Source organism: Geotrypetes seraphini, chromosome 10, assembly GCF_902459505.1.
Source record: "Geotrypetes seraphini chromosome 10, aGeoSer1.1, whole genome shotgun sequence".
NCBI lineage: Eukaryota > Metazoa > Chordata > Amphibia > Gymnophiona > Dermophiidae > Geotrypetes > Geotrypetes seraphini.
In genome coordinates, this window is record NC_047093.1 from 29,804,904 (window position 1) to 29,819,949 (window position 15,046).

The window sequence follows — 15,046 nt, forward strand, 5'->3', positions numbered from 1 at the left end:
ACACATACATACAAGCACAGTCTTGTTTTAACTGCCTTGTCCTACACCTCAATTGTCAAATAGAATTTTCCTTCAATATGACCTCTCTTCAGTAAGGAAGAGGCACATTACTGGAGAGCTCTTTTTCGCTTGGAAAGGACTGAACATGTTACAGACTATTACGTGAAGCGATACTGGTTGACGTTAGAAGACTGTATATACTGTAGATGACTTGTGGTGGCCTATTTGTGTTTGAATGGTTTGGCTCCTGCAAGTTTGGTGGCTATTACTCAGGCTTAGGTCCCTTTATCCAAGTTGCGTTCTGTCCATCATGGTGACTTGTTTGTGCCACCCGTAAGGGAATTGAGACGTGTAACTATGTTTTCCTGAAGGGACCCCCAGGAATGGAATCAGCTACCTTTGTACATTAGAAAGCAATGTAATCTTGATGCTTTTAAGAAGTTATTAAAGAGACATTTATTTTGTAATATGTGGGCATTAAGGCATTTGCACTTGTGTAAGTGCTGGTCACTTATTTTATTTGTGTTTATAAATGCATTTGATGTATTTTTTATTATGTATGTTTACATTGTGAACCGCCTTGGGAAAGGCGGGTTCTAAATAAAAATAAAACAAAAGTGACTTATACTATCGGTAATCTGACGTTGAACACTACCATCAAAATTGCAGAATGAAAGAAAATGGAACAAGATGAAGGCAAACAAATCATTTTTCTTCTTCTTCTTCTTATGCACAGCCGTCTTCCATGACCAATGAAGGCATTCCCCCAACTTCCTCCACAAAGAACAACAAAGTCGGCACGCCAACCCAATCTATCAGGGAAAAGCAACAGCCTCTGCTGAGTATCTTTGCCACTCATCCTCAGCCTCCAGGGATTTCCCCTACCAGTCCTGCACCCCCACCTCCTCCTCCTCCTTCCTCCATTCCTCCACCACCTGATAGCCAAGCCCCAGTTCTTCAGGAGACAGATTTAAAAGGTAAAAGGAGAGAAGGTAAGACCTCCTGTTCTGATGATGATAATAATAATAATAACAGTTTATATACCGCAGGACCATGAAGTTCTATGCAGTTTACAATGATTAAAAGATGCTACAGATTGAGTGGAATTAACAAAGTTCAGTTAGTGATTAACAGTTCTAAAGATCATTTGCTGAGGACTGATTGTATAGGTCAGTTACCTAGTACTTCAGGAACAGATGTGTTTTTAGGTGTTTCCTGAATTCAAAAATAAAACAAAAAAGAGAAAAATTAACCACCAATGACTAGATCCACAAAAGGTTAATTAAATTGAGAAACCTCTATCTAAAAGGTTTAAATAAATCAAGTAAATGAAGGAAAGAATCTCAGAATTGCCACTCCAAGGATCATAGAGACTATCATCCAAATAGGAATTTGTGGCATGGATCCAAAACCTTCATAAACTGACGTGACCTAACTTATCACTAATCAAAAAATTCCCTCACTACTCCAAAAAAATTTTTCTTCAACTTTTTTTTGAATTTTTTTTAAAGCTATATAGAATAGCAATTAAATGTGCAATTACGCAAAAAGCTGTGCAAATAGCAACTCACTGAACTGTGCAAAAAAGCATTACAAAAGTGCAGTTATGTGCACTTATGTGCAGTTATGTGTACTTATGTGCACTTATGTGCAGTTATGTGCACATAAGCTTTATAAGCTATATCGTATGTTTTGCACATAACTGCAGTTATGTGCAAAACATACGATATAGCTTATAAAGCTTAGATATAACAACAAAGCTTTAAGCCAAGCACTTATCTTATTAACAGCGGCATGCAATCTTTCACCGCTGAAGCCCGTATAATTTGTTCCAACGGGAACCCGTTTCGTCGTTTAAAAGAGGCTTCCTCGGGGTTTTTCCGGGTTATGGCAGTAGCTATCAAGTTAGGTCATGTCAGTTTATGAAGGTTTTGGATCAATGAAAGATATCCACGCCACGAATTCTGATTTTCTCCGTTTCCTGAATTCCCCATAAGTAGTAGGGATGAGCAGTTGTTCCAGGTCTTTACCTCACAATGCTGCTTGATGTGAGAAAAGATGTTGGTGATGACTTTTAAATTTACAACCTCTAACCGGTGGAGAAACAAAGTTCGAGTGTGAGCTTCGCCTATGTCTGTTGGTTGTGAAAGAGAAAAGGTCTGTTATATATTTAGGGGCTAAGCCGTAAAGTACCTTGAAGCAAAAACAACCAAACTTGAATTTCACACGTGCCTCCATCGGCAGCCAATGTAGAAGTCGATAGGAAGGTGTTACGTGATCGAACTTCTTCAGTCCACAAAGTAGCCTAACCGCTGCATTTTGTACCAGTTGCATTCGCCGCATATTCTTCTGGCAAAGTACTGATCTCAAATCTTGAGTGTTCCCATATGGAGCCCATGGCTTCCTACATTCAGTGACCTTGGTTTTAGGTTAATGGCTTCAGTTCCTGGACACTAGGGGCTCTTTTTTACTAAGCCGCGTTAGCGGCTTTAGCGCACGTGACTTTTAATCACGCGCTAGCCAAAAAACTACCGCCTGCTCAAGAGGAGGCGGTAGCGGCTAGCGCGGCTAGCAGCTTAGTGCACGCTATTACGTGCATTAAACCGCTAACGCGCCTTTGTAAAAGAATCTATCAAGTTTCTGGGCGAGTAAAGTTTTCTGGTAGGTAGAGGGAACCTATGGGATTCTGTTAAGGTTGGGATAGAGGATGTATGATATCCTTCTGTTTTTCTGTTGGTTAGGAGTAGGAAGAACAATTGATGTAGGAGTACGCTTGTAGAAAAATTGGGAGGCATAGTGATTTTTGTGTAGGGTGCATTTCAAGCAGGATTAATGAATTCATGTTTGAATCTTCTTGTTTCTCCATTTCTTATTTACTATCAATTTCAAAAAGATCTTAAACCCCACTTATTTAAACAATATAATATACATTACTGATTTCCATATTATCATGTAGTTATAATGTACTTTTTATCTGCACTTATTTTAGTCGATATCATGTGATCCTTATTCATTAGTTTTAATGCTTTTATTAGTTGCTTAGAATTTTATTATATATGATGTTATTATTATTATATTGTATGCTGAGCACCTATTGTGTAAACCGCTATGAACTGCTGGTTAGGTAGTATATAAAAATAAAATTATTATTATTATTAAACTAAACTAAACCTTAAGTTGGTATACCGCATCATCTCCATAAAGATAGAGCTCGGCACGGTTTACAGGTAATTCAATAAATGAGGAAAGGACATAATAAGAAATTAGAGGTTATGAAGAGAATAGCTAACTTTACATATTAAATAGATAACTTTATGTTTAGGAGAAAAGCCAGATTTTCAGATGCTTTCAGAATAATTGGAATGAGCCTAGGTTCCGCAGCGGGGCAGGGAGGTTGTTCCAAAGCTCAGTGAATTTGAAGAAAAGGGATTTCCCTAATTTACCTGCATGCATGATGCCTTTTAATGAGAATGAGAAAGAGAGAAAAAAAGAAGAGAGGGAAAAAAGAAGAGAGAGAGAAAAAGAGAGAGAGGAAGAGAGAGAGAGAGAGAAATAAACAGAGAGAAAAAAGAGAAAGAGAGGAAGAGAGAGAGAAAAAGAGAGAGAGAGGAATAGAGAGAAAAAAAGAGAGGAAGAGAGAGAGAAAAAAAGAGAGAGAGGAAGAGAAGCTAAACTAAACTAAACCTTAAGTTGGTATACCGCATCATCTCCATAAAGATAGAGCTCGGCACGGTTTACAGGTAATTCAATAAATGAGGGAAGGACATAATAAGAAATTAGAGGTTATGAAGAGGATAGCTAGCTTTACATATTAAATAGATAGCTTTATGTTTTGGAGAAAAGCCAGGTTTTCAGATGCTTTCAGAATAATTGGAATGAGCCTAAGTTCTGCAGCGGGGCAGGGAGGTTGTTCCAAAGCTCAGTGAATTTGAAGAAAAGGGATTTCCCTAATTTACCTGCATGCATGATGCCTTTTAATGAGAATGAGAAAGAGAGAAAAAAAGAAGAGAGGGAAAAAAGAAGAGAGAGAGAAAAAGAGAGAGAGGAAGAGAGAGAGAGAGAGAAATAAACAGAGAGAAAAAAGAGAAAGAGAGGAAGAGAGAGAGAAAAAGAGAGAGAGAGGAATAGAGAGAAAAAAAGAGAGGAAGAGAGAGAGAAAAAAAGAGAGAGAGGAAGAGAAACTAAACTAAACTAAACCTTAAGTTTGTATAGCGCATCATCTCCATAAAGATAGAGCTCGGCACGGTTTACAGGTAATTCAATAAATGAGGAAAGGACATAATAAGAAATTAGAGGTTATAAAGAGGATAGATAGCTTTACATTTTAAATAGATAGCTTTATTATTGCTAAGTAGAAGGTGAAAGCTTCTGAAACTTTGTATTAAGCAAGGGTGAAAGTTTGTGGCACATTGTGATGGCGAACGGACACAAAGGAATGTTCTGAGATGCTATTATGTTACAAGGATTGACCCCCCTTCCCCCCCCCCCCCGTTTCTTCTCTCTGCTCAGATTCTGCTCGAGTAATGCACGATGACGGCAACATAAAGTCTTCTCTCTGCAAACTCACTGCCAGCGTTTACTTCTCCTATGCCAATATCAATTGGAGAATTTTCCTGCGCAAGGAGGTAAAACGGGTGGCCAACGTTTCCACAATCGTGGGTGCTTTGTCCTCATGAGTGCTGAGTTATAATGTGGGGTTGCAGACGCCCCGTGGCAGAGCACGATGGCTGGAGTTGAAAGGGACTGGGGCTAACCAGTGGGAAGATACTTAAGATGAAATATGCAAATTTCGACAATGTGCAATGTTGACTGTAGAGGGCTAATATTATTTATTTATTCTATTTTCTATACCGTTCTCCCAGGGGAGCTCAGAGCGGTTTACATGCATTTATTCAGGTACTCAAGCATTTTTCCCTGTCTGTCCCGGTGGGCTCAGAATCTATCTAATGTACCTGGGGCAATGGTGGGATTAAGTGACTTGCCCAGGGTCACAAGGAGCAGCGTGGGTTTGAACCCACAACCTCAGGGTTCATCCTTCAGGAAATCTCTCAAATCTTACCTCTATGATAAATTTCTCGAACCCCTCCCCTCCAAATAACCAAACTCTACCACCTCTCCTCCCCCCGATCTCTCCTTTCCTCCCCCTCAATCCAATACTTCCATCCTTCTTACTTACCCCTCCCCTCTCGGCACCCTCCCGTAACTGATACTGGTTGCATTTTCTTGTCATTCACCACTCTGTATTAGTTATTATTATTATTACTAGTGTTTAAGTTCACTACATTAACGGGTGCTAGAATATAGCAGCATTTCCCACCCTTCCCTGTGCAACAGCAGCATTTCCTGGCCTTCCCTGTCCATAAACAGCATCCCCCCCCACACACACACACACTTCCCTGTGCAGAAGCAGCATTACCCACCCTTCCCTGTGCAACAACAGCATTTCCTGGCCTTCCCTGTCCAGAAACAGCACTTCCCCCCCCCCCCCCACACACACACTTCCCTGTGCAGAAGCAGCATTTCCCACCCTTCCCTGTGCAACAGCAGCATTTCCTGGCATTCCCTGTCCATAAACAGCATCCCCCCCCACACACACACACACTTCCCTGTGCAGAAGCAGCATTTCCCACCCTTCCCTGTGCAACAGCAGCATTTCCTGGCCTTCCCTGTCCAGAAACAGCACTCCCCCCCCCCCACACACACACTTCCCTGTGCAGAAGCAGCATTTCCTGCCGCCCCCTTCCCAGCCGCCGTGTTTAAATTGTGAGAAAAGCGCTGCACCGCGCTACCGCTGGCTTCGGCGTCTTCTTTCCACTGCGGCCAACCCTAGCGGAAACAGGAAGTAGTCAGAGAGGGCGGGCCGCAGTGGACAGAAGACGGCAAAGCCAGCGTTAGCGCGGTGCAGCGTTTTCTCAATTTAAAAGCGGGTGAGCCGGCGAGAAGGAGGAGGCTTTGGCGGAGGTGGTTTTGGCGGTGAGTGAGGGCGGGAGGGGGGAGTCGCTGGCTGTGCTTTCCTGATCTGGCCGCCGCATACGCACTCTGACCACGGACCTACGGATCACAGATCAGGGATCACAGATCACGCAGGTCTGAGTGCGCATGCGCGGCTAGCGTTTTATTATATAGGATTATTATTAGCATTAACCACTGCATCACTCTAGAAATCAAAATGTAGTAAAAGTGAGCCAAGTATAGGACAATCAAGCCATTGTGACATCACTCATGGAGTTGGCTCTTAGGCATTGGTGGAATGAGGCATTGTGATGTCACAATAGCAGCTCTGGCTATCAGAGGCTGAAACTTTTCAAACTATTTATTCAATTTTCTATACCATCCTCCCAGGAGAGCTGAGAATGGTTTACATGAGTTTATTAAGGTACTCGAGCATTTTTCTCTGTCTGTCCCGGTGGGCTCACAATCTATCTAATGTACCTTGGGCAATGGGGGGATTAAGTGACTTGCCCAGGGTCACAAGGAGCAGCGTGGGTATGAACCCATCCTCAGGGTGCGGAGGCTGTAGCTTTAACCACTGCGCCACACTCTCCCCTGCAAGGTTCAGTCTGGGGCACACAAAACTCTTTTCAGCCTCAAATGCTTCACAGATCTATGCTGTTGTGGTCTCTAGAGCAGTGTATCACTAACTGTGTGCCTCCTGAGATTTCAGATGTGCTGCGACACACTAGGGAAGAGGAGAGGCACCAGCACCGGCTTGCCTACAGGACGTGCCTCTCATGGCGAGAGGCACGTCCTGCAGACACAGCCGGCGCCTCTCCTTCTCTCCATGCCTCTTCCCTGCTGGCACCCCCCTACTGGGGGCTCAAGGCCTGTCTGGAGGGCTTTTGCGCATGGGTGGACATTGATGTGATGATGTCATGCATGTGTATGATGTCATCGCGGCAACGTCTGCGCATTTGCAGATGCCTCGAGCCATGGTGACAAGGTTTAGTGTGCTGCGGCTTGACAAATTTTGCAGGACACTGTTCTAGAGGATGAGGGAGGGGGCGGAAAAAACAGAAACAAAATTGAAGGAAGCCTATGATAGGCGGAAAGGATCCCCTAACTATATAGGAGTAAAGGAAAAGGCAGAAATCTGCTGGTATATGTGCCATTGCAAAAGGACACTGGGAAGCCGAGGTAAACTTTTTAACTAGGATTTATTTACTGCCTTTTTGAATTCCTATGAGCGTTGGAGCTAGAGAGTTGCACGGGGACAGAAATCCCACCCATCCCCGCTCGTATCCTCTCCGTCCCCGCCAGGATCTTCTCCGTCCCCACCCGTCCCCGTCAGGATCCTCTCCGTCCCCACCCATCCCCGCAAGGAATTACCTCCATCCCCGCCCGTCCCCATAAAAAGCAGCAATTACTTCTGACAGGATCATCAATTCCACAGTTTCTTTTGTGTTTGCGCTGCTGTTTTGCTTGTGGAATCTCTTTGGTGGAACCCTTTTTTTGTTTTCTGTTCAGGTAATTAACTTATAAACCCCCCTCTTTTACTAAGGCTGACGTGCCCATTATATTATATGAACGAACCCTGCTTCCAAAGCCTTCCATCCCCGTGGGAGTCCCGTTGGCTAGAGGGGGATCCCCGTGGGAGTCCTGTGGACCAGAGGGGTGTCCCCGTGGGAGTCCCATGGGTTAGGGGGGATTCCCGCGATCCTCGTTCCCATGCAGACCTCTAGTTGGAGCTAATACTGCCACAGCCGAAGATTTTAAAAAAACCTAACGTGGCTTGGTAAAAGGGGGGGAGGGGTAAATTATTTATGCAGATGGGAATATTTTGAAATTTGTAATGGAAAGCAATCTAAATAATATGAAGGTTTTATTTTCAATTGTGCTTTCCGTTTTTAAACTCCTTTATTGATTTAAGGTAATCATTTAATTGCATAATTCATATTATATCATGTTTTAGAAGAAAAACGACTTATTTGTTAAGGGCCTCGTTTACTAAAGCTTAGCATGCACTAAAGCAGGGGTCTGCAACCTTTAAGACATAAAGAGCCACTTGGACCTGTTTTCGAAAAGAAAAAAAAACTTGGAGCCGCAAAACCATTATAAAACAAATCTAACACTGCATATATTGTTTCTTATCTTAATGCTATATACAGGATCACTAAATTGAAAATAAAATCATTTTTCCTACCTTTGCTATTTGGTGATTTCATGAGTCTCTGGTTGCACTTTCTTCTTCTGACTGTGCATCCAATCTTTCTTCCTTTCTTTCAGCCTCCTGTATGTTTCCTCTCCTCCAGACCTCATTCTCTCCCCCAACTTTTTCTTTCTGTCTCTGTGCCGTCCCCCAAGCCACTCGGTTTGCTGCCACCGCCATCGGGGAACAGCCCCCAAGCCACCGCCGTCCCAAGCTTTCCCTGCAGAAGTGTTGCGCTGACCAGCATTCCGCTCCCTGACGTCAATTCTGACGTAGGAGAGGAAGTTCCGGGCCAACAAGGCATTTCTCCTCATTCCATCCAGCCTGAGCCCCATCTCTCCTTGATCCAGCATTTCCCTTCTGTGTCTGTCAGAATTACCATTCCACCTATTTTCCAGCATCACCCTTCTTTGTGTCCATCTCACCTATATCCCTATCTCACCACTTTTTCAGAATCTTCATTTGTCTCTGTCCTTATCTTTACGCCATGTTCACCATTTGCCCTTTCAATGTCTTTATCTCCCCCCCCCCCACACACTTTTTCAGCATTACTTCTATGTCTCTATTTCACCTCCTCTTCATGTCCCCTCTGTATCTCTATCCTTATTCAGTAGGTCCTGCTTACCCTTTCTCTTCTTTGTGTCACTATCTCCATTTTCAGCTTTCCCCCCTTTTCCTTTGTTAATGTACCCTGTAGCCAGAATCTTTCCACCCTCCCTCCACTTCGGCCCAGCACAGTATGAAATATTCCCTTTTGTTTCCCTCCCCTCTCTCTTTCTCTCTCTCTTCTCCTCCCTCACCCACGAGTCCTGCATCTGGCCCTCTCCCTTCTACCTGCACCTGGCAACACCCCCCTGCTCCGCGGCTCTCTTCAGCAACTCGTCAGCAGCAGTGATCAAGACAAGCTGCCGACATCGAGGCCTTCCCTCTACGAGTCCCGCCTTTGTGGAAAAAGGAAGTTGAAACAAGCGGGACTCGCAGAGGGTAGGCCCCGACGTCAGAAGCTGCTGCTGAGTTGCCGAAGAGAGCCGCGGAGCAGGGGATGTGGCCGGAAGCAGGTAGAAGGGAGAGGGAGATAGGAAGGCTGTAGATCTCCGGAGCATGACACCGACCCCGGCCAGGATGATTTCTTTTTCAAGCACCTTACAAGTCCAGCGTCGCGGGGGAAATAGCCATGCTGAGCAGTGAGCTCAGCACTACACAGATGAAAGCCTTGCTTGCTGATTGGTCCGGCGGGGCGGGGCCACCGACCAATCAGCAAGCAAGGCTTTCATCTGTGTATGTGCTGAGCTCACTGCTCAGCATGGCTATTTCCCGCCGTGACGCCGGACTTAAGCTGCATGCCTGCGTGACACACTACCGGAGCCGCAGCAAAGGTGGAAAAGAGCCGCATGCGGCTCTGGAGCCGCAGGTTGCCGACCCCCGCACTAAAGGAATATGCATAGGCTAAGTGCTAAGAAACTCATTTTATATGTATGGGCTTATTAGCATTTAGGGCTCCTTTTACGAAGCCGCGTTAGCAGTTTAACATGCATAATAGCGTGCGCTAATTTACCGGCCGCGCTAGCCACTACCGCCTCCTCTTGAGCAGGCAGTAGTTTTTCGGCTAGCGCGGGGGTTAGCACGCGCTAAAAAGTTGCGTGTGATAAAGCCACTAACACGGCTTCGTGAAAGGAGCCCTTAGTGTACGCTAATTCTGATAACGTACGCTCAGCTTTATTACCACTGTTAATTATTTCTATAGCGTTACCAGAGTCACAAAGGAGACAGTCCCTGCTCGAATCTAAACAGACAAGACAGACAAACAGGATGTCATGGATACAGTTAGGGGGAATGGTTAATCTGCTGGCTGGGTTGGAGGGCAGAGGAGCGTACAGGACAATCAAGCTATTGTGACATCACTGATGAGGTTGGCTTTTATTGGTGGAAGGAGGCATTATGACATCACAATCTCTGCTCTGCTTCCGAAAGAAGTTAGTGCCTACTTGAAAGAGCTTACAATCTAAACAGACAAGACAGACAAACAGGATGTCATGGATACAGTTAGGGGGAATGGTTAATCCGCTGGCTGGGTTGGTGGGCAGAGAAGGGTTATGGATTGAAGGCTATATCAAAAATGTGGGTTTTCAGTCTGCTTTTAAACAAGGGAAGGTGCTTGACGGACAAACTCGGGTAATTTATTCCAGGCATGGAGGCAGCTAGATGAAAGGAACGAAGTCTGGAATTGGCAGTGGAGGAGACGGGTACAGCTAAGAGCTGAATGAATAATTGGTGTGGAACAGATTCAGGCTTGTCATCTTGCAGGTTTTGCTATAATCTATTTCTCATTTTGCAACAGGTATTTTATCCCAAAGAAAAATTTACTCATCCATACTGTTTGAACCTGCTGTGTGATCAGGTAAGCGCCTTGCTCCTTTTCTTATGCGGTCTCTCCATCCCCTTTTCTCCTTTCTTTCTTCTATTGCTCGTTGTCCCTCATTCTTGTTCCAAATCAAGGCCATCCTAGGGACTGTGCAGGTGGTGCAGCCACGCAGGGCACAATGGAGATTATGTTAGAAAAATCGCTTCCCATCCATTGTCTCTCCTGCAGTGACAGGGTGGAGCAGCTAGAGGGCGTGATTCCAGCATGGGATGGTCCTGTTCCAAATGTCTTGTGTCCTTTCCTCTCTGTACTCATTTTTCCCACCCTATGTCAACCTCTGCTGTAAAACCCATGCCTTCCTTCTTTTCAATGCTTTATACATCATATTGGCTATAATAGTTTGAGGTGTGGCTGGGTGGGTTTTCCCCGCTCTTGGTTTTGAGGTATGGCTGGGCAGGTTTGCCTCTACTCTTGGTTTGAGGTGTTGCTGAGTGGGTTTGCCTGCCCTTGGTTTGAACTATGGCTGGGTAGGTATGCCCCTGCCCTTGGTTTTGAGGTGTGGCAGGGTGGGTTTGCCCTCACCCTTGGTTTGAGGTGTGGCTGGATATTTGTTTCCCCTTCCTACTCTAAGTCTGGCTGTGTTTTCCCCTTGGTTCAAGGTATGACTGAGTAAGCAGTTCACATTTGATTTTTAATTCTAGATCATACAAGACACCTACTCTGACTCTTGCTTTCGCATTTCAAAAGAGGAGAAACGCAAAATGAAAGACTTGTTGGGTAAGTTGGCCTCTTTCTTCTGTCTGTTATTGCTTATTGTTCTGTGCTGGATTTTGGTAGGTAGTAGTAGTCATATGCCTCGATTAACTGGTAGCTAATATTGCAGAAGAGATATGGATACATATTTGGGAGATTGGGATTCACACTGGAAGAACCACCAGGGTCTAGATGCACTAAGAGGATCGGTAAAACTATGTGGGTCTGCATCGATCTGATCAGAAAGACCTATTGATGCACTAAAATGTTTGCATGCAAATGATTCACACAGATGTTTTGTCATAATCCCCGGCACTGCCATCCGATTGATTGCTGCGAGAGTGACTCTCACACAGGTGCAGAGCTGGTAGGGGAAGCCCGAACAGCTGAGAGGCAGGGGAAAGCCCCGAAAACAGCCTCCTGCCACTCAGGTGTTCGGGGCAGGAAACTTCCTCTATAACTTTCGATGAACGCGGCACTGGGAAGACACACACCCCCTCCCCCCCCCCCCCCCGCACTAGCAAAAATCAGCAGGAGGGTTGACCATTCCATCCTGCTATATGCCCCTCCCCTGTGCGAGACAAAGATGGAGGAAGGATGCCCAATCCCTCCTGCCATGCCTCAACCCCCCTCCCTCCACATGAGCAAAATGGTGCTGGTTCATCAGGGAGGGCCGTCATCAGCAAGGTGTGTGTGCTTTTTTTCTTTTTTTTTTTTTAATGGGGATTATATTGTGCATAGGTAACATGCACAGCATCTGTGCCCATTAAAAAAAATGTTAGACAGGTAAGCAACAGGTCTTGATCAGTTGCTTTTTTTTGGATCGTTAAAAGCAATCACTTTTTGTAGTGCATCGGGAAGCCATGTTAGAGCATCAATCGCTCTACTACCGTATTTTCACACATATAACGCGCGCGTTATACACGATTTTACAAACCGTGCATAACCATGCGTGTTATACGTGTGAGCGCGTGGCACAAAATTTTTTTTCCATTCTGATCCGGCATTCCCCCTGCGAACCGGCATCCTCCCCCCCCTGCTTATGTCACCCTCCCTCCCCTGCGATCCTACATCCCCCCCAGCACCGCAAAGACAACTCTTACCCGATTGGGCACCGGCACCAGCACCAATGCACAGGATGTGCCAGTGCCAGTGCCAGAAGATCCTCCCTCGTTGGGCTGGGCTGGGCTGGGCTGGGCGATGCGAGAGAGATCCTCCTTCTTCCTGTGCTGGGCTGGACTGGGCTTTGAGCATTTGCACATGCTCAAAGCCTTCTGGTCTCGCTCTCTCAGCCCGGCACAGGAAGAAGGAGGATCTCTCTTGCACCGCCCAGCCCAGCCCAACGAGGGAGGATCTTCGGGCACTGGCACTGGCACATCCTATGCATTGGTGCTGGTGCCGGTGCCGGTGCACAATCGGGTAAGAGTTGTCTTTGCGGTGCTGGGGGGGGATGTAGGATCGCGGGGGAGGGGAGATGACGCGAGCGGGGGGGGAGGATGCCGGTTCGGAGTAGGCGGGAAGAGGTTTTAGAATGCGCGGTGTACGCGTGTGCGCGCTATATTAAAATTTTATTACATAAATGTCTGTTCCTCGCGCGCTATACCCGTGTGTGCGTTTTACACAGGTGCGCGGTATATGAGTGAAAATACGGTAGTTTACATGGCATTTTAATATTAATTAGGTTATTTGCATGGTTGGATTGGGGAATGAGCAATCATGCAGAAAACCAGGTGGTGAGCCATTTTCTGCATCGGGTCAGCAAATGTGATCGTCACTAAAGCTGTTAAAACAGATTTAGCGGCGATCGCTGGCTTTAGTGCATCTGGGCCCAGGTCTTTACAAATATGAAAAACTGGTGTAGCAAGAGGAGGCTATTAATGGCCATTTGCACTGGGAGGATCCTTTCATATAAAATTTGTAAGCATTAAGTCACTGGAGAGCATCAGTCCGTATTAGCTGGAGAGTAGGAAGAAGTGGCATGTCTGCTAGTTCTCTTCTTGAATGGAGAGGAATATGTAAAGTCCCTCCTTCTCCCATTTCGGAGAAGAAGTGGAGATTTTCCAGCTTAGTGTGCTAACTTGTTGGGTGAGGGGTTTCAAGGGTGAAACCAGCTAGAATGGTCCAGGAGGTGATCTGTCTTGGTCTGTGGGATCAGGAGAGCTGGGAACTGTGGAGGATCTCAGAAGGGTCGAGAGCCTTTACAAGACCCTGGGGAATTCTATTCTTTGAAAATGCTGCTCAGATAACAGAGTAAATGTTAGTAAATAAAGACCAGCTTGGCGGATCAACCACAAGGCAAACCAGTTATAAGAACTCCAGAATCATCCAGCACACCCGCAATCCAGGCTATTCATTAATTAATCCAAAAGATCTCTGTATTTCTTGTTATAATTATTCTTAATTTCAACTTCTCTTGATTGAGTATGGTTTTTCTCCCCAATTGTGGACTATGTTCATGGTATTAGTAGATGAGAATGGGATAGTTTTTCCCTATCTCACCAGTTTTCTTTTGGGGGGTTTGTATTTCTTTATTATCTTATTTTATTTCCTTTGTCAAAGTATTTTGTTCTTTGATGTGAAAAAAAATAAACAAACAAACAAACAAAAAAGACCAGCTTGGCTCATTTAGGGCTCCTTTTACGAAGCTGCGTTAGGGCATTAACGCGTGGAATAGCGCAAGCTACTTTGCCGCACGCACTAGACGCTAACACCAGTTCTAGCCGTGTAGCGCATGGTGTAGCATGCGGTAATATCCTGCGTGCACTAAAAACGCTAGCACATCTTAGTAAAAGGAGCCCTTAGTCTGCCCAATAAGTGATCTGCACCAAAATTATAGCTGTTGTTCCATGCAGGGTACCCCTTCCTTTCAGTGGCTTAGTAAGGGGAGGGCATATTGGCGCCATATTGGTGGGGGTGCCTGCACCCCTCCTTCTCTCTGCCCCCGCCTCTTCCCATTTCTTCCCTCACCGCACATGCGTCCCCCCCTTCCTTGTCCCATTGGCTCTGACCCTGTCCCCACCCCATCCCTGCAAGTTCTTTTTCTGTCCCTGCCCGCAGATAATCATGGGTACCCATCCCCGTGTCATTCTCTAGAGTAGGTGGGGCAACCCTGCTGAGTCGTGGTGGTGGGACTCAGGCAAGGAGTGTTTCATATGCCCTAGATTGGAGCTAGTCAGGGAGATGGTAAGAGAGGCCACGAGATGAGAGGTCTCCAGAGGGAGAAACCTTCCCTAGCTGTGGGCTAAAGAGAATACCTGGGAGGGAGTGGAGTTGGGAGAAAAACTGTCAAGGTAAGACAGTTGCTATCTTCATGACTAAGGTAAATCAACCTTTTATACTGAATACTGAATAAGTTTGGAGCGTGGCAATCAACCATAAAGAGCATATTGCGTTCTGTAACCCACATGATATTTAAAGACTTATGAAGTGGAACTAGACTGATGACTTGAAATAAGAGACTATTTTGCCTACCCCAAGCATGTGAAATAACAGGATCAGATATGTGAATCAATAAAGAGTTTATGTTTATTTAAGATTTGATATACCGCTCCTGCATTTTGCTGACCTAAGCGGTTTACAAAGTATCAAACTAAAATGAAATTAGGTACTTGAGAAAAACGACCCTATCAATCTGTCCTGAAGGCTCACATCTAGCTAAAGTACCTGATAAACTAAAAATATGTAATAACAACATATAATACATTTTCAAGATCAAAAATCAAAGAAATAGAAAATGAAAAATAAAATAAAACAAATTTAAGAGATAGAAAAGTCTCTGAAGTGGC

General features: G+C 45.1%; 1 protein-coding gene across 2 annotated transcripts in view; it reads left to right on the top strand.

Annotated features, from left to right (window-relative positions):
- The window catches only part of LOC117367715 (unconventional myosin-XV-like), a 95,742-nt gene that overhangs the window by 24,858 nt on the left and 55,838 nt on the right, over positions 1 to 15,046 (top strand). The window contains exons 6-9 of one of the 2 annotated variants that reach the window (XM_033960556.1): positions 737 to 992; positions 4,510 to 4,625; positions 10,485 to 10,544; positions 11,210 to 11,285. In XM_033960556.1, coding sequence (XP_033816447.1) covers positions 737 to 992; positions 4,510 to 4,625; positions 10,485 to 10,544; positions 11,210 to 11,285 — 508 coding nt within the window. The remainder of the gene's footprint in view (positions 1 to 736; positions 993 to 4,509; positions 4,626 to 10,484; positions 10,545 to 11,209; positions 11,286 to 15,046) is intronic. The other variant, XM_033960557.1, reaches the window with a different exon arrangement.